General features: G+C 33.8%; 3 protein-coding genes across 3 annotated transcripts; 2 read left to right on the top strand and 1 right to left on the bottom strand.

Moving 5' to 3' along the window:
- Positions 1 to 10,081: 10,081 nt before the first annotated feature.
- LOC110719568 lies at positions 10,082 to 12,560 on the top strand. The gene is made up of 2 exons (XM_021898530.1): positions 10,082 to 11,228; positions 11,699 to 12,560. Exons 1-2 carry the CDS (start codon positions 10,765 to 10,767, stop codon positions 11,880 to 11,882), a joined length of 648 nt encoding a protein of 215 aa, XP_021754222.1. The 5' UTR covers positions 10,082 to 10,764; the 3' UTR covers positions 11,883 to 12,560.
- A 2,256-nt stretch (positions 12,561 to 14,816) lies between these two features.
- Positions 14,817 to 19,671, top strand: LOC110719567 (mitogen-activated protein kinase homolog MMK2-like). The gene is made up of 6 exons (XM_021898529.1): positions 14,817 to 15,474; positions 16,838 to 16,967; positions 17,218 to 17,355; positions 17,933 to 18,265; positions 18,782 to 18,965; positions 19,079 to 19,671. Exons 1-6 carry the CDS (start codon positions 15,296 to 15,298, stop codon positions 19,249 to 19,251), a joined length of 1,137 nt encoding a protein of 378 aa, XP_021754221.1. The 5' UTR covers positions 14,817 to 15,295; the 3' UTR covers positions 19,252 to 19,671.
- A 265-nt stretch (positions 19,672 to 19,936) lies between these two features.
- LOC110719565 (probable polygalacturonase) lies at positions 19,937 to 22,922 on the bottom strand. Its single transcript, XM_021898528.1, has 6 exons — positions 22,774 to 22,922; positions 22,312 to 22,662; positions 21,770 to 21,887; positions 21,458 to 21,632; positions 21,272 to 21,342; positions 19,937 to 20,922 (listed from the first exon to the last, which is right to left on the bottom strand). The coding sequence occupies exons 1-6, from the start codon at positions 22,807 to 22,809 to the stop codon at positions 20,210 to 20,212; spliced, it is 1,464 nt and encodes a 487-aa protein (XP_021754220.1). The 5' UTR covers positions 22,810 to 22,922; the 3' UTR covers positions 19,937 to 20,209.
- Between the last annotated feature and the right edge of the window lie 261 nt (positions 22,923 to 23,183).

The raw sequence follows: 23,183 nt of genomic DNA, 5'->3' as shown, positions 1-23,183 counted from the left end.
AAAAAAGGGGGATTTTCGGGATAATTCTTTGGTTTTATGGCGGCAATTCTTGAATGTACGTAGACACGTAGTAGATGGAGGGTTTTGGAATGTGTTTCCGCGCTTTCTAGACTTTTCATCATTTCTTTTTTCTTTTCAAATATTTACCCGTATATATATCTAGTTTATTTAACTGATTTTTTTTAGGGATAATCATTAATCCTATATACTCTCCTATCGTAATTTTCAAGTATTGGATTTGGCCGTATGGGTTGGTCAATTTATCCTGGGTTGTATTTTGAATTTGATAAAAAAAATCATTCAGTTTAGGTCTACTCATATCAAATTTAGTAAAGTACTCCTTACAAAATATAAAATCATAGACGGAGTTAGCTTGTGTCCTAGAGTGTGCCTTACCACTAAAAAAGATAGAAATTAAATTATTTTTAAATTATCTCTATCAAAGGTCACGGGTTCAATTCTTCTATACGACATTATTTTTTGTTCAGATGATGAAATTAATAGTGTAATATATCGTTTTCAAAACTCATCTACTTCAATTGTAATTTTTTAATTTTTTTATGTAACATGTGCAAACCCAAAATTTCTAAATCCACCACTAGGGGTTAGGGATGAAAATTTAAATGGGTCACCATTTTAAAGCCTTAAATGTGGGTAACAAATGATGAATATTGAATTCTACGGCACGTACATGTGTCTTGATTTGTTTTTTCCCCCTACTTTTTAAACACAAATTCTTATATGTGGCTAGTCACACTGTATGGCCAGCTATTATGGGGGTTATTTCGTTAGTGTTACAGGGAGTACTTAGTCAGTGTTGCAAGGGTTACTTCGTCAGTGTTGTAGGGGTTACTTAGTTAAATGGGTTACTCAGCCAGTATTACAAGGATTACTCGGTCAATATTATAAGGATTACTTTGTTCTTTTACAAGTGGCCATACAATGTGACCCACCGCACACAAAACAAGTTGATTTTTAAAAATTTTGAGATAAATTTATATTATTTGGACATTATTATTATTTAAAAAAATATTACTTATTTGCATTCATCATCGTTAATTGTTTTTTTTTTTTATAATTATTAAAAGTAGTATGCGGATATTTATGCCTAAAGCTTGTGTGTACCTGGTTCACAATAATATTATTGTGAACCAAGGTCCATACGCACTCAACTGACATATTGTTAAATATAGTGACCTTAATTTTAATATAGTGATCTTTACTAAAACTTGAGTGACTTTTAATATTATTGTGAATCTGAATTTCGCATATTTCAGTCGACATTATGTTGAACATAGTGACTTCATAGTGACCTATATTATTCATATTGACCATTTTATTAAAACTTTCATTAAAAAAAATTACCTCGTATGACTTTTATTACACAATAACTTTTATTTTAACAGAATAACATTTATTTTTACATACTGATTTTTTTTACTTATAAAACGATATAGTGTCACTAATATTAGTGGTTCATAATAAATTAATGTGAACCATGTTCATTTAAAAATTTATAGATATTTATAACCCTAAATATATTTATTTACATTATTTTCCCTTATTAATAATAACAAAGTTAAAGCCCATACATTGTTACTTTGTGGGCTGGATAATGTAATTTGTAATCACTTGGGCTTAACGTTGCACTGATAATTGCAATCACTTTTTTTTTTTTTTTTAAAGTTAAAATTCTTGTTCTTTCAAGCGGGATGAAATGTTGGAAGACGGAAGCACATCTTTCGGTCTGCTACTAGGTTAGGTCCCGCGCCATATATGGTAATTTCACCTCATTAAATTAAAATCAGTTTATCTTTTATAAAAATAACATGGATAAAATACAAACTATGTTACAACATACTATGTATTTATTTTCTTCTTATTTGGAAAGATAGAGTCGATTAAACCATGAGTATATTAAAACTACATCTAGGCCATATGAGTGATATGACTATACGAGTGTCTAAAAATTTCAATGATATTGTGCATTTAATACACTGTGTGATAATGGAAAACATAAATACCTAATACATAAATACTTGGAAATTAAAAAAATAGAATAATGTTATTTTTGTCCAAGATATATGGTATTAGTAGGAGGATTCCTATTAAGAAAAAATATTTTAAAATTTCTCAATGAAAAATAATACTGCTACAACAATAACAACAACAATAATAATAATAATAATAATAATAATAATAATAATAATAATAATATCTTTCAAAAAAAAATAATAATAATAATTTGTGTAGTACGTGATACGAATGTAGTTTAATAGATTCATCAGTTTGTTAATATTGTAACAAAACTATCTTATTTAAAATATATTTCATTTAATAATTTGTAAGAATAATATATGATGTATTATGCTATATATGAAAGTATGCCATACATAGTAATTGATAGGTTCTATTTTGCACATGTTTTAGGTGGGTATCTAAGCTCATTTGATTACAAAATTAGAGATCTTTGGTGCATATTTGCATTATTTGCTTAAGTTGTGCTATACTACTCTTCGTTTGTGTGTTTTGATGAATTTCAGGTGATTTATATGCAAATGGAGTATGGTTGGCTAATCTTGAGTATAATAATCATGGAGTATGAAAACATATTGCTTAAGAATATCAAATCATGTATTCGAGACGAACTTGAGTGAAAATGAAGCAAAACGTTGATGAAATACTTGACAAATATGACACATGTTCACTATTATGCTCATAACTTTTGATATAAAAATGATAATGGAGTGATTCAAATTTCATTGGAAAGTAGACTTGAAGAACTTTCCAACAATATATTACACGCCTCAAACGGAGCTCTGGATATGAAGTTATGACTGATTTAAGATGAGTGATACGCGCAGCAGAGAAGGCACGTCCGTGCCTCATCGCGAAAGAATTAACCCAAAGTTTCTGCTATAGAGGCACACCCGTGCCTCATAGGGGCACGCCCGTGCTTCAACGAAGGGCTTATTATTGATTTGAAAAGCACGCCCACGCCTTATTTAGTACTTTTAGTCAATTTAGGATTTCTTTATTTCCTATTTACCTTATAGCTCTAGATTTATTATAAATACTCCTTAATTATTTTATTTTAGGGAGGAGACTTTTAGACCTAGTTTTCTCTCTAGTTTTTATATTTTCCTTTGTATTCAAGATCCGGTATTTTTCTCTTCTCTTTATTTATTCATGTTTTCTTTGTTATTTATTGTTCTTGTTTTTTTAAATATGTTAGAGTAGATTGTTGTTCTAGATTTAGGTTGAACCCTAATATGGTTAATACTTGATTTATTCTTTTAAATTCTCAATTAATTATTTATATTGTTCATGCTTAATTGATTGCGCTTATGCCAATACTAGATAGAGATAATTAGTATTATTATTATTCCATTGTTTTAATCGCAGCGAGAGTTGGGTTTTAACAGATTTGAATAGATCAATTAAGGGTTTGATATTCATCGCGAGAGTAGTTGAATGGATAATCAGGAAGTTAGAGTAATGTGCTTAATGTCTCTAATTTGCATGATTCCATGAGAATAGGCTTGATTGTGGGTTAGAGAAGCCAATGATAACTCGAGAGAGACCATTGGTATTATCTAGGGATTACTTTTCCTTGTGAATATATAATTAATTGGTTGGGGTAGGAATTTATCTTGTATTGATTATATTAGCGGTGATACTTAATTCTAGAGTCTTTATTATTATTAGATTTATTTTGTTAGTTCATAGTATATATTATTCAACTCATTATTTTATCTTGATTCGGCTATTGTAATTCATAGAAACCATTTTAGTCCAACCTTCTCTGTGGATCGACCCTGACTTACCCTACTATATATAAGGAGGTTTAGTTAGGTTTTTATTATTTTTGTTAGGTGTGCGACCGCCTATCTGTAATATTTATAAGATATAAAGATATTAAAATATTTTATTACAGACATAGTTAGTATGTGAATCAAAATTACCACAATTATAAGATCTGGGGAATATATATACTGTACATAAATTATAATATGTGGCATTGGCTAAAAGAGGAAAAAGGAAAAAAAACAAAAAACAAAAAAAAGAGAGAAAGGAAGGGGGATTTTGGAGGGAAAAAACAGCACCAGGGAATGACATGTGTCATCCCGGTGTCTTTTTTTTGTATTTTTTTTAATTTTATTTTTAAGATTAAGCGTAGCATTTGATTTTGCACAACCTTTAAATTTTATAAATTATGAATATATTTTTTAATTTTTTGTGATAAATATCTCGCGTTTAAACAATGTACTTTTTAAGTTGATGTGTTTTTTTTTTTTTAATCTCGTGTTCCAATGCACTAGTGCAACGCGCGATTAATATCGATCTCTAATTATCAATCAATATTAGTAAAAATTATAAAGAGTTGATAGTATGAAACATACATTGAGATGATTTCTAAAATAAAAAAAGCAAAAATAAAAAATAAAAAAAATACATTGAGATGATTTTAAGTACAAAATATCAGATGATAATGTTTTAACATAATTTTAAATCTTAAAAGCTAGTCAAAGTAAATGGAGTTTACAAATAATTAAAAAGAACAAAGAAAGTAGTATCTTTTAATCATTGCTAGCTAGTTAATGTGAAACATAGAAATCAATTTTGCGTTGTACGTATTACTTCAATTGGAAAAGTTAATGTGATAAAAGTTAAAAGAATATTTGCAAAGCTATATATTTCAATGAAAAATTTATTGTACGTGAAAAGAGATACGTAATTTTTTTTATTTTTGGTGCAAAATGAGCCTCGGAAATAAAAACATTACAAAGACATAAAACCTAGGGGGATAAACTGTGGCAAAGCCACGCCAACAACATCATTATGTAATATACGCCTCAAATATAGAGGGGTGACTTGAATCAACTGGGACTTAAATCAACTCAAATTTGTTGTTCTGATGGACTTCTTGATTGGCTAGCCAATCTGCAGCTTGATTTGCTTCACAAAACACATGCTTTATTTCAACTTTCCAATCTAGCTTCTCATCAATCAGATTTTTGCAATGTAGAATGTCATGAACACACTCACCATTATAGCTATCTGCACTATTGAAAATTTGAGTAATTGCTTTATTATCCAACTGCACTTGGAGCTTCTTTATTCCCATTCTACGAGCCAACTCTAAACCATATTCTACTGCAAGAACCTCGGCTTTGAAAGGCTACACAATGACCCAACTTCAGCGAGTAGGCATAGCTAATTTTACCCGTGCTGTCACGAATTAAGCCTCCTTCTCCAGCTAGGCCAGGGGCTCCTTTAGCAGCCCCATCTGCATTTAAGGCATACCACCCAACAGGTGGAGCATTCCACTTAATAAAGGTCTCCCTTCTAACAGCAAGTGTATGCGAGCTATCTACTATCCCATCCCCCATTACTTGCCATACCTCCTGAAACCGATCAAGCAAGAATTGCTTCACATCAATTGGCATATCACTTGTGTTACCAAAGGCTACGACATTTCTCCATCTCCATAACCACCACACAACAATCGCAAAATAAGTCGGCTAGATTTCGGGAGACATGTCATTATGAACTTACACCTTAATGTTACGAACTTGCAAAAGTCATATCCATTGTTTTAGGGAACCATTACGGAAGTCAGGGGAATTGGCAGGGCCACCCACCTGTAGCCAAACTTCCCTCGCAGCCTTGTAATCTCTAAGGATATGACTTGTGCTTTCCTCAATGTTCGAGCAAAGTTTGCAGCATGGATCTTCAGTCAAGGACCTTTTAAATCTATTAGCATTGCTCATTACTTTGTCGTGCAAAACCAACCATAAGAAAACTTTAATCCGTTGCTGGACTTGAAGTCTCTACACCAGCTCCCACGACCCATCCTCACGAGTTTCATCCTCCTGTCTAATGATCTGCAATGCAAATTTAATGCTGAAACGCCCCTTTGTACCATTATTCCAGTATAATAAATCACCTATTTCTGGGTTCTTGATCAAGGAGTGAGCCTCAAGATATCTTGTGGCAGGATATCAGCAAAGCTAACCCATTTCCACCCCTGCACTTCATCCCACAACTCTGCTATTGTTGCGCCTGCTATGTTCAGGGGGATGGCTGAGGTTCCAAGCTCTCTTAGAGTTTTCGAGCTTACCCACCTGTGATCCCAGAATAGAGTGGTTGAACCATCACTCACAGCAACTCTAGCTCCCTTAGAGATAAACGTGGCATTCTCGGTAATTCTTCTCCAAACATTAGACATATTAGCCTTAGCTTCAAACGTATCAACATCACATCGACCTTTACAATATTTGCTCCTTAGAACTCAAGCCCATAAGGCATTAGGCTCGGTAAGAATTCTCCATCCAAGTTTTGCCAAGAAAGCTAAATTAGCTTGTCTTGATGCTTGAATGCCTAGCCCTCCCATATCTCTTGGTTTTTGGAGATTTTCCCATGAAATAAGGTGAATCTTGCGCTTTTTACCATCCCCTCCCCAAAGAAACCTCCTTGTTCTTTTATCAATGTCATCGCATATAAAAACGTGGAATCCTAGCAGTTTTCATAGCATAGGAGGCCATAGTCGATATAGTTGACTTCGCCAAAGTAATTCTACCTGCCAGAGAAAGGTGTTTAGATTTCCAGCCTGCCAATCGTCTATCAATTTTTTCACACAAATAGCCAAAAGTGTCCTTTGTAACACGACTGGTAAGGGTCGGCATTCCCAAATAGCTGCCCAAATCAGTCGTTTCTTCAATTTCCAGAAAATTGGTGATGCCACTTTTTTTGGATTCTCTAGTATTTCCAGAGAAGTAAACCCTTGATTTGGAGAAACTAACTCTCTGCCCTGATGCTGTACAGAAGCGAGATAAACATTGTTTCACATAGCCATTTTGTTCGATAGTGGCTTCGGCAAAAAGTATAATATCATCCGCGAATGCCAGGTTTGAGAGCTTAGGACCATCTCTGCTAACCCTTATTGGCTTCCATCGATCCAAAATAATCGATTCTTCAATAATCTGGTTGCGGCGTTCCATACACAAAACGAACAAATAAGGTGACAATGGGTCACCTTGTCGTATCCCACGTTTAGAAGAAAAGGCCTGTGTTGGTTCACCATTCCATAATACCTTCATGGAGGAGGTTGTGATACACTCCATTATAACATCAACTAAAAGGATAGGATACCGAATTTCCATTAAGGTATATCTAATAAAATCCCATCAAAGCCGATCATACGCCTTCTCAAAGTCGATCTTTTTGGCTCTATCTAAGCGGGCACTTCTCCATGTTTGAACAAACGTGCTTCTTGCCCAAGTGTGAGAAGCACCACTGAATTCTATCTCTAGCAACCCAATATCCTCTACCCATTCTTTAAACCGGCAGACCTTCTTGAAGTTTCAGCACAACTTGAGCTACGTTCCCATTGAAATCTTGTCTCGTTAAAATCCCCTGCCACCATCTAGGGAACATTATTAGTAGAGGCAAACTCTTTTAACTCTCTCCATAATTCTTGTCTCTTGGAGGGGTCAGGGCTTGCATATACAGCCGTGAAATACCACGGTATGCCAGCTACACATTTAATCTCCATTTTTATGAATTGGTTACGCTTGTAAATGGGTTCTACAGTAACAAGGTCTCGTTTCCAATAAATCCATATACCACCCGAGAAACCTTGTGCATCTACTGTCGTATGACCATTGTAGCCAATTACATTAGTAATTCTTTCTGCTTGGGCACCACCCATATGAGTTACTACGAGTGCAATGACATTCGGTTTATTGATTCTAATTATTTTCCTTCAAGGCAAAAATAAAATCTCTGCTTCCTGCTCCTTGCACGTTCCAAATCATGCAAGATATCGGCAGTGAATTAGATGTTAAATTCGCAAGTTGTTCATTCATCTTAACTATAGAGGAGTTCAGATTGCTAAAAAAAAAAAAAGTTCCATTGACATGGGTCAGGGGGTCGGCTATGGTCAGGTAAGGAAGCTCCATTGGCTGCCCTACAAAAATCGTTTTCTTCGGAGGGATTCGAAGAGAAATCACATTCTGCGGATATATCTCCATGGGAGTCTACTTCAATTAAATCCTCTGTTTCTTCTACTACAATTTGGATAGCTTCTTGAGTATTAGGCTTTTGGCCTGGTATGTGCCTTTTGTAAAAGCTGTTGCTGTGAAAATAATATTCTCCTTCTCTGGGAACTGGCTTTGTTTTTGGCTTGATGAAGAGGGCTTCGTAGGTATTTCGTTCTCAATAGGCTTTAGAGGGCTTATTTTTTGGTTAGTCAATTTTTGGGAATTGTTTTTCCCATTAATATTGCCTTTTTTATTTTTTTGGAAAATTATCATTGCTATTTTTTTTTTAACTCCAGGCTGTTGAACAAAATCTTTAGGAATATTTTGAGATTCCTCTCCTAAATTGATAGTCATTATTCTATCACTATCTTCAATCAAAGATTGTGTTGGGATATTTACCATATCTTTTGTATGCATATCTTCTAAGGAGTTGACTTTTTTTTTTTTGCCATATGGGATTTTCAGTTTCCTTGTTTAACGCCTCAAATCTTGATCCTGATTTCCCCACCATATTCTGTTTTGAATTTTGAATTGGCGCTCCATTTTGTTCTATGACTGTGGTGGTCTGACCATCTTTTCCGGCTCCCGGAGGTGCTTTATCCGGTTTGGTATACCTCTTTCTCACTGGTTTCTTCACAAGCATCCATGATCCAAAGTCATTCTCCTCTTCCAGTTTCAAAGCCTTATCAATCTCTTTATTCAAGCCATGGTCATGTTGATTAGTAACAATTTTGTTTACTTGGTCAACAATCATATCTTCATTCGCATGTTTTGAAGCACATTGGTCCTCAACATGCCCCAATTTTCCACATTTGTAATAGATCAATTTGATCCCTTCGTATTGTATTCTCCAGATTTTCCCTTTAAGCCAAAATTTTGACAGAAGTGGTTTCAAAAGATCAATTTCGACAGTCAATCTAGTAAATTGCCCACGTTCCGCATATGCAGTGGACTTGTCTACTCGAATGACCTTCCTAATTTTTGCACCAATTTTTTTTTAAGAACTCCTTGTCAAAATACTCTACTGACAAATTTGGGATTCTAACCCAAGCTGTCAAAACCTAGATCGAGGCTTCCTCTGGGATAAAATTAGGCGTCCATTTCCTTATGGTACGGTATTTTTCATCAATTAACCATGGCCCAGCAAAATTATAATCATCTTGGTTGCTAAACCTAGCAATGAAATACTTGCAACCAATATCAGTAAGAGACATATCTCCTTTCAATTGCCACTTCTTCTTAAGCCTCTTCATACATCCCAGACTTCCATCGAACATTCGGACGGATTATGAGGGTATTCCTCCATGGTCACCGAGTAGCTCTCTTTTCCTCCTTAGTAAGAAGAATAACCGGACATCTATCATTCCCCTCAAAGTCATCAGGTGGGACATCATCGTCGTCTTCATCATAGGACAGGATGTTATTTGTCGCCATAGCCTCCAATTGAGTATCCCTCACTAAATCCCTAAAAGACCTATGAGGTTGTTTTGACTTCCAGACCCTATAGCAGCTTCCTTGCTTAGATTGACTGGCTGTATCGAGTTCAAATCAATCTCCATATTAGGGTTATCTCCATTTTCGGATTTATCGAAAATTAAATGTGGAATTTTGCGTTTCGGTTTCTTATTAGATCTGTCCACTTGATTCGTGACCTCCGGTGGAATTGGCGGTGGTTGGGCATTTTGATGGCTAGGTTCCATTCTCTTTACTTAATTCCTTAATTTATGTTTACAATTACATAGGCACGTTGTATTTTTACATTTCTCTCTCTTTTTCCCACTACTTAAAAAACTTATAAAAAGAGATACATAATAAATACAAAGTAAATACTGAGATCCCTCCGTCCCTAAATATGTTCCCGTTAATTTATAAGAGATTATATGTTCATGTGGATCTTGCTGGATTCGTCACATTATATATTTTATTAATCAAGTTTTTATAATTTTTACGCGTATGAAAATAGAGATATAGACGTTTTGAGTCACGTCTTGGAGATCGTAAAAAGTCAAATGAAAACTATATTTAGGGAAGGAAGGAGTATATATAAAAGGAGAGTTAAATAACACTTCCTATGTTCATTTCCTAAGAACTTGTTTATTGGAATCTCTTATTTAAGGAGCCTAAATTTTGATCATGAGTACTCACCATAATATTAGGAAAAAAAAAAGGTTGATGTAAGATTGTATCTAGATGAATTGTTTTAAAAATTAAAATATTAAGATTGATCATAGTTTTAGTTGTGTTTAGAGTTTTGTCACATTCTTCTCGCCAAATAATTTACACTTAATTTTTTTTTTTTTTGAGTCAAACATATATGAATAATACATTGCTCGAAACCAATCACCTTATCTATAATTCCATAATTAAAGTACATAAACCTCTATAGTTAGGAAATATGACCTGGTCATGTATTGTAGCTGGATTCAAGAAATCTAACCTCAAGTCACAAAGCCCAAATTTAAAAATAAACACAATACTCCAATAATTTAACCTATGAATAAGGAAAAAAAAATGTCTCCAAAAAAAGGCAAATACATCTTTAGGTTTCCAATCAAATGACTTCCAAAAAAAAATTAACCATGTAAAACCTAAATCTTATCAATTAACACCCTCAAATTACACCACCGCCTCCGCCTCCGCCTCCACCTCCACCTTCTCGAGCCCTTTACACAATGGGGAGAGGCGGCGTCCTCCCCTACTAACACCACCACACAACTGCATGGCATGGAAATCGAACGCATCACCCTCTTGTAAACGGAGGGTGATGGTGGTGGCGGACGCTACCGCCGAGTCGGTGGCCGCCCTACAATACGTTCTTTCCCATGCAATGCAGGATAATGATGACTTAATTCTCATGCACGTAACACAACCTACCAAAAAATCCCACCTGTTGATAAAATCCTTTTTTAGACGTCATTCTGACCCCGGCTTGGCAGGGATATCTAACTTTGATCCCACGGCTGATGTCGGGGAGGGTGGTGGCGGCAGTGGTGGCAAAGATTTCCTAGAGGTTATGAAGAGGGCATGTAAAGGGACGTTCCCGAATTCGAGGGTTTGGGTTGAGAAGGTGGAACAAGGGAGTTTGGATAATAAGGGGGCTGTTATTTTGCTAAGGTGTAAGGAATTGATGGTTGATTTACTTGTTGTTGGCCAACGTCGTCACCTTGTGTCTGTTCTTTTAGGGTATGATTTTTTTTTTTAATTATTCTTCTTTATTTTAGTTGCATGTTTATATGATCATCATAATATATAATTTAAAAATTTGTGTTAAAACCATTGTTTTCTTTTGGTGATTGTGTTTATACAATTGTTAAATTAAATCTCTGCTGCCTATTGTATTGTTTGGACGTATGAAAGAATTCATAGAAATCTATAATTAACTTATATAATTAATATTGATTAATTGAAGATCAATGAATTTAGTTGATAAAAGCATATATCATCTTCTGATTTTTAATTAACTTTTTTAAAAATCTATTTATTCATTTCAATTTCATGCAAGGGGTGTTGTATGATGATATGATGTATAAGGGGAAATTGAAATACTATTTGGTGTAATACTATATACATATAATTAGATCTCTTATGCAAATAATGTAATTGATCAATGATCATATCATTTTGTAACATATTATCTTTGGTTTATATGACAGACCAAGAAGATCTTTTAGTACTGGCTCAACAGTATTACGAGGAGGTGCACCAAAATCAGTAGACATGGTTGAATATCTAATAGAAAATAGTCCATGCACTTGTGTGGCAGTGCAAAAGAAGGGACAAAATTCAGGCTATATTCTCAATTCCAAAACTCATAGAAATTTCTGGCTTCTGGTCTGAACCATTTTCAAAGGATTACATGTTTTTTTAAATCCTTAAAAAGCACTAGAACGAATATCGCAGTTAGACGGTACATTGGGATCAGAATGAAGCTTCTAGATCGATAAGCCTTTATTCGGACTTCATTAGCCAAATTAAGTATGTAATGCTCTTCATATTGTACTGTAATACTCAACGAGACGAGCTGATAAGAGATTCAATCGTTGGAGAAACATTGTACTCTGTTAAAGATTATTCTAGCTCATGTTGAGTTGAAGATTGAATTCAATTCTAAGCTAGCTTATAAGTTCAATAGAGTATGTAAAATGTCTATGGTAGTCGGATCAATTATTGGGGCACGTCACAGAAAATGCTTGATATATCTCTGATCTAAGTGTGCATGATTATTCATAAATCATTTCATTCACAAACGTGAATGATATACACGAATCACGTCGAAGACTAACTTGAAGGCACAAAATAAGAAAGCTCAATCCATGCCAAGCACCTTTATTGTGCATCTCGGATAGATATGCACATAAGTTGGCAATAGTGTATAGATTTTGGTAAAGGGGGTGTTTGTATATTAATAGCAATTGGCTTTATAATGTGGTCAAACAATTAATAAGTGTCGATAATATTTAATTTATAAATGTTCTTAAAAGGTTTGTAAAAACTCATCGATCTTTGATGTATTTTAATATCACTAAATTTTATAAACTACTCCATATTAAAGATCTTGAAATTTAGCATCTCAAACGCGTATATATATGATTCTAGCAAATGACATTTCGAGCTCAAACATATATGATCAAACTCACGACATTGAGGCTATGCCATCAAACTTCTTCGATCTTGAGCCAAATATATAAGAATGATCAAACTTGAGCACCAATAATTCGTAGGCTTCGTTTTTAAATCTTATAACTCATAAGTGGTCATGCACAATAGCTATCACAAATAATAAACAAGAGATGTTTATGTTTGATTGAAAAATAATGTTAGTTGATCGTTTAAAGTTTTGGACATTTTTATTTTGTATTGGTTAAATTGATAGCTAGACTAGAACTTCAACCTTTTGTTGTTTATATGTTGTTTATTAGTTTTATTATTCCATTATGCAATACAAAATCCTTTAATTCAATTACTATAAGCTAATTAAGCCTGTTGCCAATCTTCAAATTTCTTGTTACAATATTTGTTGGTCAAAATCCTTAATATATACACCCATATATATCAAACTATTGGAGCATTTAACTCAAATATAACCCGATCCTTTAAGTCTATACTCTATTTATACTATTATTGCATTAATGCATGTTATGTTGATCGCCGTCTAATCAAATCCATGGATATTAATTTAGGGATATGCTCTTAGATAAAGTGAAGTTGGAGAATATGGCTTCTCATGTTATCGAATGGGGAAATTTTTATTAGCAAATTTGGAGATATATATGGAAGAACTATATTTGGTTGGCAATATTTTGTCCTTTTAATTAATTTTTGCATCAAAAAAAGTGACATTTGGATAGAGAAAGAACCTTACAACAATGTCATGCTTGTGAGTAAGAGCTCATGTCTCGTGAACTCCCACAACTACCAAATCCTCTAGAAAACATACTTGATTAAACTCTTATTCAATTTTGATCATGCAAGTGTTGAAACATTATCCACCAATTTTTCTTTTTTACTTTTTTATGTAACAAAATAAAAAATAAAGTATGATATAATATTAAATAATTAAACCATACAATAAAAAAAAAGTTGGTGGAATTTAGAAATGCACACAAGGTAATATGGGCATAAAAATTTGGTCAAAAGTTACATATGGTTGACATATACAACTATACAAGATTAAGTATTGAATAAGTAGTAGTGTAGTACATATTCCACAATTTAATTGAAACTTCAACGAAGACATGATTTTGTTTTTCCATGTAATTGATCCAATATATATTCTACAAGTCAAAGGTAAAAACAAATTGAATTGTATAATGTAATGCTAAATATATGACAATGATTTTTTTGTAAAGAAACTATCAAACTAGGGAATTGAAAATAACTTTCAAAGGACCGTGTATTATTTGTACAGAAACTAGGGAAAATAACTTTGAATGATGCGGACTTTGGGTCGTATTTAATATGACACTAGTATGAGAAAAAATTACACATTACTTCCACAAGACCACAATGGGTTGTTTACAATTTGTCATGATCTAATTTAGCGGGTTAAATAAAAATGTACGGAGTATTTTTGAAATAACTTTTCGTAAGCTGTCAATACTCCAACCTAGTTTTGATCAATTCAAAGTGTTTTATTTAAGAGGGTAATATTTACAATATTTTATTCACTTGAAGTTTTGGTATACACAATGATGATTTATAAATTTATTACTCCTTTCATTTGATTAAATTTCTATATGTATATAATCTTTTGAGGCATATACACTTTTAATATATTTCTAAATTTATACTTCTTTTGTTTTTTTTTTAAAACTTGTAACATTCTCTTTTCACATTTGTCGATACACTTTTTCAATCGTTAATATTTTTAATTATCAATGTGTAAAAATTATAAAATTTGATATTATGAAAGTATAAATCGAAACGAGTCTAACAAGATTCCACATGACTGTATTTTTCTATTCGTAATCTATAAACCACTAAAACTAGTCAAAGTGAGACATGTGAATAGTGTAAAGTCAAACTGTTGCAAGTTAAAAAAATGGAAGGAAATATAATTTTGCTAATGCAAGACAAATTCATGCATAAATTAGTGTAATTAATATTTACTTCCCCGGTTCTATTTTACTTGACCTATTTCTTTTATCACGCTTGTCAATTCACAATTTTAACCATCAATAACTTTAATTCTCTATAAGTAAAAATTTTAAAAGTTATATATTGTGATAGTTAGACGATTCTAACAATTTTCACATGAACATGTTTTTCCTTACATGTAGTTAACAAAAGACGGTCAAAGGTGGGGTGATAAACAGTGTAAAAGTCAAAACGAATCTAGTAAAAAAGGACGGAGAAAGTATATAAACAAGTTCATCATTTTACTCCTTACAAATTTAAAATAAAAAATTATTAATGGTCAAATGAAAGGGCAAAATGCAAAGGAAGATCCATAAAGAGCAAAAAAAAAAGGAAAAAAAAAGGTTGTCAACATCATAGAAAGGTGACGCGTGGAACAGAAACCCATGAAGAAGAAGAAGCCCGTTTGCAATTCACGGAATTTGAAAAAAGAGACTTTTCTTTTGTTTTCCTTTCCTTTCCACCCCTAAAATAATTAATTGGTTGGGAGGTCAAAAAAATTGAGTCTTTCTTTTGCCATTGTTTGGTTGCAAAACTCATATTTCTCCCACTCCAAAAAAATCACTAGTATAGTATTATTGTACAGAAGAGAGAGAAAGAGGAGAGAGAAAGAGATGGATTGTTTCGAAGCATTGCACTCAACAGAAGGAAACCAAGAATCTAAAATAAAAGGTGTAATGACGCACGGTGGTCGTTATGTTCAGTACAATGTCCACGGCAGTTTATTTGAGGTTTCTTCTAAGTATGTTCCTCCTATTCGTCCCATTGGTCGTGGTGCTTCTGGCCTCGTATGGTATGTTTTCATTTCAATTTTCTTTGTTTTTTGTTAATTAATGCTCATTTATTATGTGGATTTCTGTTCTTGTTTGATTTTTGGTGTGTTTTTCTTGTAACAACTAACAAGTGATTGTAGCACATGATGGTTTTGATGTTAGTCAAGTCATGTTGACAGTGTAATTTAAAAGAGCATACAAGCAATAGTCTAAAGATGGTGTGTCACTATATTTTTTATTTATCATGAGACGTTATAACTTACTCTGTATCTGTATTTGTATTTGTATTTGTATAAAGAATAAAAGTCATTAACAATAAGTTACTGTGAGACTGTCTCGTTCAAAATAGGTGATAAGACTTACATGTTCTCTAATGTGTAAGATGGTTCGAGTTTTGTAAAATGGGTTAATTGATGTAATTGGTTTTTGGTATTTGGAAAATTTGATTGGTATTTGGTTGAAATTAAAAATTTTGGGTTGATTGACTTATTAGAGCTAGATGAAAGGGGGTTTGTATTTAAACTGTACTTTGTCTCTTTTGATGTCTTGCTTGAAACTTTGACTATTTATTGTGTCTTGCTAATAATTTTTGAAGCATGTATGAATGAGGCTGAAAAGTTGTTGTACTTGCATGTTTCAGAAGAGCTATTTTTTCTTTGATGAAACCAAAACAAAAATCATAAGAATTTATTATTCATTCATCTACTAATTTATTTGTTTTAGGAGATCAAAACAGAAAAGTGTTGTTTATGATTGTTAATGAGCAAATACTGTATCATTTCTTGTCAGTCCATGATTGAAAATAGATGCTGTGATTGTGATTGGTGGTTGTTATTACTAATGAACACTACTATAGTAGCTATTGTTAACCCATGAGACGCTGTGAATCTATGATTGTTGATGAATGCATTGTTATCTTCAATTGGAGGATGAACTTTGTTAAAGTATCTCTTGTTAGCCCATGACTCGAGATAGAAGCTGTGAATCTGTGATTATTGTTGATAAGTGTATTGTTATCTTTAATCTAAATTAGTTGTGAAGGATGGATGCTGCTAACACTACTTGAGTTTGAATTATACAAGTATTGTAGTTCTAAGACTAGAACTTTCCTGATTGCTCAAATAAGGCTAATTTTCAACTTAAAAGAGAAAATTTGCCAAAGGAAATTTCATAGATAACTGTCTTTTTTCCCCTGCCCTTTTGGTTGCTTTCTGTGCGTATTTAGCTTTTCTATAGACTTTTTCATCAAGGGTGATCCGTCTCAAAGTACATAGGAAAGAGTTCGTGTTAGTTTGACTTACATGATGTAGGGAAATGACTAATGCCATATGGGTTTACAACTGTCACGTCTGTCAGAGAAATAACACAATTCTTTCTTTCCAGTGCTGCTGTGAACTCAGAGACACACCATGAGGTTGCTATCAAGAAGATTGGTAATGCATTTGACAACATAGTAGATGCAAAAAGAACTCTGAGAGAGATCAAACTACTTCGCCATATGGACCATGAAAATGTGAGCTTGCTTTTGCAGTTTCATTATGTGTTAGCCTTCTAGCTGTAAAGATTTCGCTTTTCATAAGTACAATCTCTAATTATTGCATTTAGTTTTTTGCTGCAATAGTACACTTCTTCATGTAAGGTTGGTGGTGAATACCAAAAACTTTCATGATGCATTTCTCCTATTTGTCCCAATGTAAATGTTGGTACGGAGTATCAGTAGTCTCTAAATTTTATCAGAATTTAACTTTCTTGGCTTGATGCAGATTATTGCCATTAAGGATATCATCCGACCACCAAAGAAAGAAGCATTCAATGATGTTTACATTGTTTATGAACTAATGGACACTGATCTTCATCAGATAATTCGCTCTAGCCAAGCTTTGACTGATGATCATTGCCAGGTTTGTCATGATATTACTGCAATTGAGATCAAGTTCTCTGGAATCCCCATGTGTTTTGGTTCAAAGGGAAAAGAATTCATGTTAATGGAAATTGAGTTTCAAATCAGTTTGCTTTGAATAAGCCTTACTAAAGAAGGTGAAAAAAGGAAATGCATGAGAAGGAAATTGAAAGAATATGGAGGAAAAATGACATTGCTTCCTTTGAAAAGAGAACTCTTTTCCACCCTTGAGTGAATGTTTTTCCAAAAAATTATTTTCACTCCTATACAAACCAAGCGGTAGAAAATGAGAATAACTGTTTTTCTGAAAAATGATTTCATTTCTCTACCAAACGCAACTTATTGTGGCACATTTGTTTCTGTTAAACTAGAATACTATAAGATTCTCAAGGTAAACTGATCAAATCTCACTCTACTTGGATAATTTTTTAAACTAGTTCATGGTTTAGGATATCTCTGAAGTTTTAATAAATCTATATTTGCACTGTAATAAACATGTAATTTACCCATTGAACTTGCTGTTAGCTTTGCTCAATATAAGTTGTTAAAGAGACTGTTATTTTTTTTGTGAATTGCAGTACTTCTTATACCAGCTATTACGTGGTTTAAAATATGTACACTCTGCAAAGGTCTTGCATCGCGATCTCAAGCCCAGTAATTTACTTCTAAATGCAAACTGTGACCTAAAGATTGGAGACTTTGGGCTGGCTAGGACCACCACTGAGACAGATTTTATGACCGAGTATGTTGTAACTCGCTGGTATCGAGCACCTGAATTGCTCCTTAATTGTTCAGAATACACAGCTGCGATTGATGTCTGGTCTGTTGGTTGTATATTTGGTGAAATCATGACAAGAGAACCCTTGTTCCCAGGCAAAGATTATGTTCACCAACTGAGGCTTATTACTGAGGTAAAGTTCTGCCCTCCCTCTCTTATCTTCTAGTTACATTTTATTCCTCTGAAGTTCAGTTCATGAGGAAGTATGTTCGAAGCTCAGACTTTGAAGTACTTGGTTAAGCTTGAGGAAGGCATCCTCTGAGGTTAGCTTGATACTTGATGTCTTGTCAGCTGGTAATTTCTACTTGTATTAAATATAATAGCCAACCTCTTATTTACATGGCCTAGAAATGATCATGCAAATATTATTAATTTCATGGATCTAAGTACATTAGTGTATCTGCCAACTTTCTAAGTGCTTTGGTGCTTTCATGTCACACATTGTGCTGACATTATTTATGATTTACCATGATCGTAACATTCTTCATAAGACATGTAAATTGTACCATTATTTGATGCCTTACTTTAGTAGACAAACATTGTATCTTTAGTACATTTAAAGTTAGCATGTTGCAGAATTAAGATTATGTGTACTATTTCTGTTTCTCAGTAATCAGACTGAAACATTATGTCATTTTGGATCCAAAAGTTGATAGGGTCACCAGATGATTCGAGCCTGGGCTTTCTGCGGAGCAATCATGCTAGGAGGTATGTGAAACAGCTTCCACAGTATCCAAAACAGCAATTCTCGGCAAGGTTTCCTAATATGTCCCCAGCAGCCACTGATCTGTTGGAGAAGATGCTCGTCTTTGATCCCAACAAACGCGTTACTGGTATTGAAGAAAACCATTTTGTATTTACATTTACAAGTATTCCCCTTTAAAATGGAAAACACTCGCTTGGTTCATCTTTGATTAATCTTCTTTATGTGCTAATCTGTTTGCAGTGGATGAGGCACTGTGTCACCCATACTTAGCCTCCCTCCATGACATCAATGATGAGCCCATCTGCTCGGCACCTTTCCGCTTTGATTTCGAGCAATCATCCTTGACAGAAGAGAATGTGAAAGAGCTCATCTGGAAGGAATCAGTGAAGTTCAACCCAGATCCCGCTCATTAAGTGAATATGACAGGACAAATTGCTTTGCTTCTGCTACAAAAGGTAGTCTTCTGCAGTTTTTACTCCTGCATACCCTGCTTATTCTTGGAGGAGACCGCCTTTTTAGGTAAATGAAGCTGTTTGTCAAGAGTCAGCACCCAGTTCTTTCATTCCAAAATGTTAGGCAATTTGGACTATGTATTTAGCTTCGGTTCCTTGTAAAAGAGTTGATAAAATAGGAAAATAAGGAAATTGGAGTTCCTCTATAGCTAGAATTTTAGATTATGGACAATTATATGACCTCTTAAATACTTTATTTTAGTTTATTTTGTATAACTTGCTCAGAACTTCTTGACTCTGTATATTTACTGAAGTTGAATACATTCTCTGCATTCAGCCCTGTATTCAATCAGAACTACCTTCTATTATTGCAATTTCTCATCCTTGGTAACTAGAATATATAGTATGTCTGGTACATGTCATTAATCCTTTAAGTAACGGCGTGTTATAAAATTCATACATAAACTAAAATATTTTAAGAAATGTGACAACTCTTCCGTGACCATCAATTTCTGATAGAGCGAGTAAAATTATTCTCTAGGCAAGGAATCTAGTATATCTCGGTACCATAAGATACAGGGTAGTAGAGAAGGTTTAAGTTTTTTTTTTTTTTTTCCTAATTTTCTTTAGACACATTCATAGTAGGTATTGAAGTTTTTTTTAAATTTTTTTTTATCAGCTTCTCAAATCCTAATTTCATTTCCATAAATACACTGATATGTATGTTTCTCTTAAGGTAGCTCCCTTTTTCTTTGGTAGGGGGGATTGAAACACACTCCAAAGATCTAATTGAAACTGTATATGATATCACATTGTAAAATCCTTCATTCTCTATGGCAAAAGCAATAATACATTTCAGACAGAAGAATAGTAATGTAAACTTTCATTCATATCTTCTTTGGGACTGGCTTCTCATCCATCAAAGATACCTCTTTCTCTCGTAAGAACATGTTTGGAGTTTGACATCGTCGATTGGCAAAGGATCTTTAGGATACTCACATTCTGTTTTATGATCAGCTCCTTGATCAGCCAATGCATCACAAGGTTTAGGTGTGACATCGCTTGAGATCCCACCAACATCAGTGCAAGTCCACTGAACTTTCTTTGGTTTAGCAGCCAGCGTTATGGTCACATTCGATATACAAATTTCAGTAAAAGGATCACCCGAAATCCCTTCTAACCTAGCTGCCATTTTCACATGATCAGCTACCATATCTCTGTAGTTAATGTTTTTTATGGTAGGAAGAGCATTCGGATCATACTTGTCATCAGGATGTGACCCGTAATTCCCTGTCATCCAAAACGCCCATTTCATGGTATGCATTGTAAACCCTTTCACATATATATCCTTCACAAAACCTCCTCGTCCTGCTCCTGTCTTGATTCTCACCCCTGACTCCGAGTTTATGGCCAATATGTTCTCTGCCCTGACATCTTGTATTCCACCTGACATTTCGCTACCTAAAGCAATCACAGCACTTGTTGGAGAAATGCATGTTAAACGACGGATTATGAGCTGCTTCGTGGGCATTCCGAAGGAAATTCCATACTCATCCCACCCACTCTTGACAGCAACACAATCATCCCCAGAGACAATGTAGCAGTCTTCAATTCTAGTGTTTGTGCAGGAGTCTGCATTAAAAGGGCAGGGCAAAACACATGTAATTAGATTAACAACTTTTCTTTCTCCATATCATGTATAGAGAATTAGACAAAGGCCCCTTAATATAGTTAATACACCGCGAGGTACAAAAATTTGTACATTTCAACACATTAACAATCGCAACCATTTAAGGTACCACTACAACAATCCAACGTATCACCATAACCACATGTACTGTCACAACTGCCTTCTTCACTAGGGATTGGAGTTTTATTGCACCTCTCAGAGAATCACAGAACATTTTTCGATAAGTTATCGTTAACCAATCTCGATTAGTATACAAAACTAGAAAATTTAATCAAAAGAACCTAAACATACCTGGGTTAATCCCATCAGTGTTAGGAGAGTTAACTGGAGCACTGATTGTTATGCCTTGAATTATTATATTGCTGTCATTATGAAAAATTATCATTAGATTATATAAAAAATGCAGTAAATGATGTTTCAAAAAAAAAAAAAAAATGCTGTAAATGATGCTTAAAAAGATGATGAAAGTAAGTTTACCTGCTATAAACGGGATGAATGTTCCATGAAGGTGAATTAATGAGTGTGACGTTCGATATTTGAATACCGTCAGAATACAGAAGCTCTATTAAGTAAGGCCTTGTATTCTTAAGCTGCTTATGATGGAATTTCTGCCACCACATTTCACCTTGACCATCAATTGTGCCATTTTCCCCTGTTAATAAAAACATAGTAACTCCATATTAATATACAAGTATTGTTTAATGTCTATAAATACTAATATACTATGATTAGACAAACTTTGGTTACAATATGAAAGTGCATGCTGATTATAATTTCTGAGTAGTGTACCTGTTATTATCACATCTGTGAGGTTGCTACCAGTGATTAGGCTGGCATATCTTCCACCACCATCCCTTCCATGACCATATGATGGCAAGGGCGCGATCAATGGCCACTCGCTCATGTCCTGTTATAGTAGGAGTAATTTGTGTTTTAGCATATGATAAAATGAACTATCACCATCTTTATTTTTCTATATTTACGGGTTGATCTAGCATACTACACGTTGTTTAGAGGTAGTAAACGTGTCATTTGGATGTGATTTAAATGGTTCAGGCCATATTTAAGGGTTCAGCCATTTGGTAAGGATCTTACTAGTGACTGAAATTATCAGGTTGGTTTGGATCGGGTTAGGTTCAACAAATATCGAGTACAAGTCGGATTTTGGTCACCCAATGTGTTTTAAGCAATAACTCTAATAGCCAATCCAATAGTATGTCATTATTATTATATTTACTAACAAAAACCACTCAATAATATTTCATTATAATTACAATATCAAACAATAGTAAATAATTAGGAGGTTAAAAATAAAAGGATAAAGAACAAACCTGAGAAGCTAAAAGAACAGCATCCTTGTGAAGAAAAAGTGTAAAATGATTAGTAAGATTAAAGCTTCCAGTTAACCATTTTCCAGCAGGAACAAACAGCAAACCTCCACCGTCCGATTGAAACTGGCTAAGATGATCAACGGCTGTCTTAAAAGCTTGAGTATTAGAGGTGTTTCCATCACCTACACCACCAAAATCAGTAATAGAGGCACTATGACTTCTGCAGTTCATTGCAACATACTCAAAATTTTCTAACACTGCCCTTGTTTTTCTTCCTTCGACGCCTTTCGAATCCATGATTATTCCTACTAAGAAAACTAAACAAAATAATACTACACCCATTTTTTGTACCTGAAACAAAAATTTATTTAGATAGAGAAGAAAATAATTAATTAAAATGTAAACAACGTTTTATACAAAAGAACATATAAAGGGATGTAGTTTAACTATGTTTCTTGTTACCTTATAAGTTGTTAACGAAATTCCTTTTAGATGCATTTTTTTTGGGAATAATGTGGTTTAGTTTTGGATTGTATGAATGATGAATTTGTGTGTGAATTTATATATTAGAGAGAAAGTGGAAGAAAAAGTTTTGTTTTTTGGGTCCCAAAATGTAATAATATAAGGTTAATTAATTAACAAAGTTCACGGAAGTTATTACTGTTCTCATAATGGTTATGGACTGACCTTATATTATTCTTGGATTTTAGCAGCTAGCCAGCTAGTAGTTTGTTTTAATTTTATCCTATAGAATGTGCTATGGAGTATGGAGTATGGTCGTATGGATAATGGGTCATGTGTTGGTTGTCGTGACTTGTGATACGGAGTATAGTCTAGCACATTCATGAGCTACTCGAGTCGAGCTTGGTATA

This window comes from Chenopodium quinoa, unplaced genomic scaffold (assembly GCF_001683475.1).
Source record: "Chenopodium quinoa cultivar QQ74 unplaced genomic scaffold, ASM168347v1, whole genome shotgun sequence".
Taxonomy (NCBI): Eukaryota; Viridiplantae; Streptophyta; class Magnoliopsida; order Caryophyllales; family Amaranthaceae; genus Chenopodium; species Chenopodium quinoa.
The sequence above is the reverse complement of the archived record's forward strand: the minus strand, read 5'-3'. Positions and strand labels throughout refer to the sequence as shown.

What these genes read in the sequence shown, in the direction of transcription:
- LOC110719568 (XM_021898530.1), top strand. Translation starts at nt 10,765, where the DNA reads ATGGCATGGAAATCGAACGCATCACCCTCTTGTAAACGGAGGGTGATG. An exon ending in CTTGTGTCTGTTCTTTTAGG is followed by an intron (nt 11,229 to 11,698) that starts GTATGATTTTTT and finishes TTTATATGACAG; the next exon opens with ACCAAGAAGATCTTTTAGTA.
- LOC110719567 (XM_021898529.1), top strand. Translation starts at nt 15,296, where the DNA reads ATGGATTGTTTCGAAGCATTGCACTCAACAGAAGGAAACCAAGAATCT. An exon ending in TGACTGATGATCATTGCCAG is followed by an intron (nt 17,356 to 17,932) that starts GTTTGTCATGAT and finishes TGTGAATTGCAG; the next exon opens with TACTTCTTATACCAGCTATT. An exon ending in AACTGAGGCTTATTACTGAG is followed by an intron (nt 18,266 to 18,781) that starts GTAAAGTTCTGC and finishes TGGATCCAAAAG; the next exon opens with TTGATAGGGTCACCAGATGA.
- LOC110719565 (XM_021898528.1), bottom strand. Translation starts at nt 22,809, where the DNA reads ATGCATCTAAAAGGAATTTCGTTAACAACTTATAAG. An exon ending in TTTCGTTAACAACTTATAAG is followed by an intron (nt 22,663 to 22,773) that starts GTAACAAGAAAC and finishes TTTTTGTTTCAG; the next exon opens with GTACAAAAAATGGGTGTAGT. An exon ending in CACAGATGTGATAATAACAG is followed by an intron (nt 21,633 to 21,769) that starts GTACACTACTCA and finishes TTTTATTAACAG; the next exon opens with GGGAAAATGGCACAATTGAT.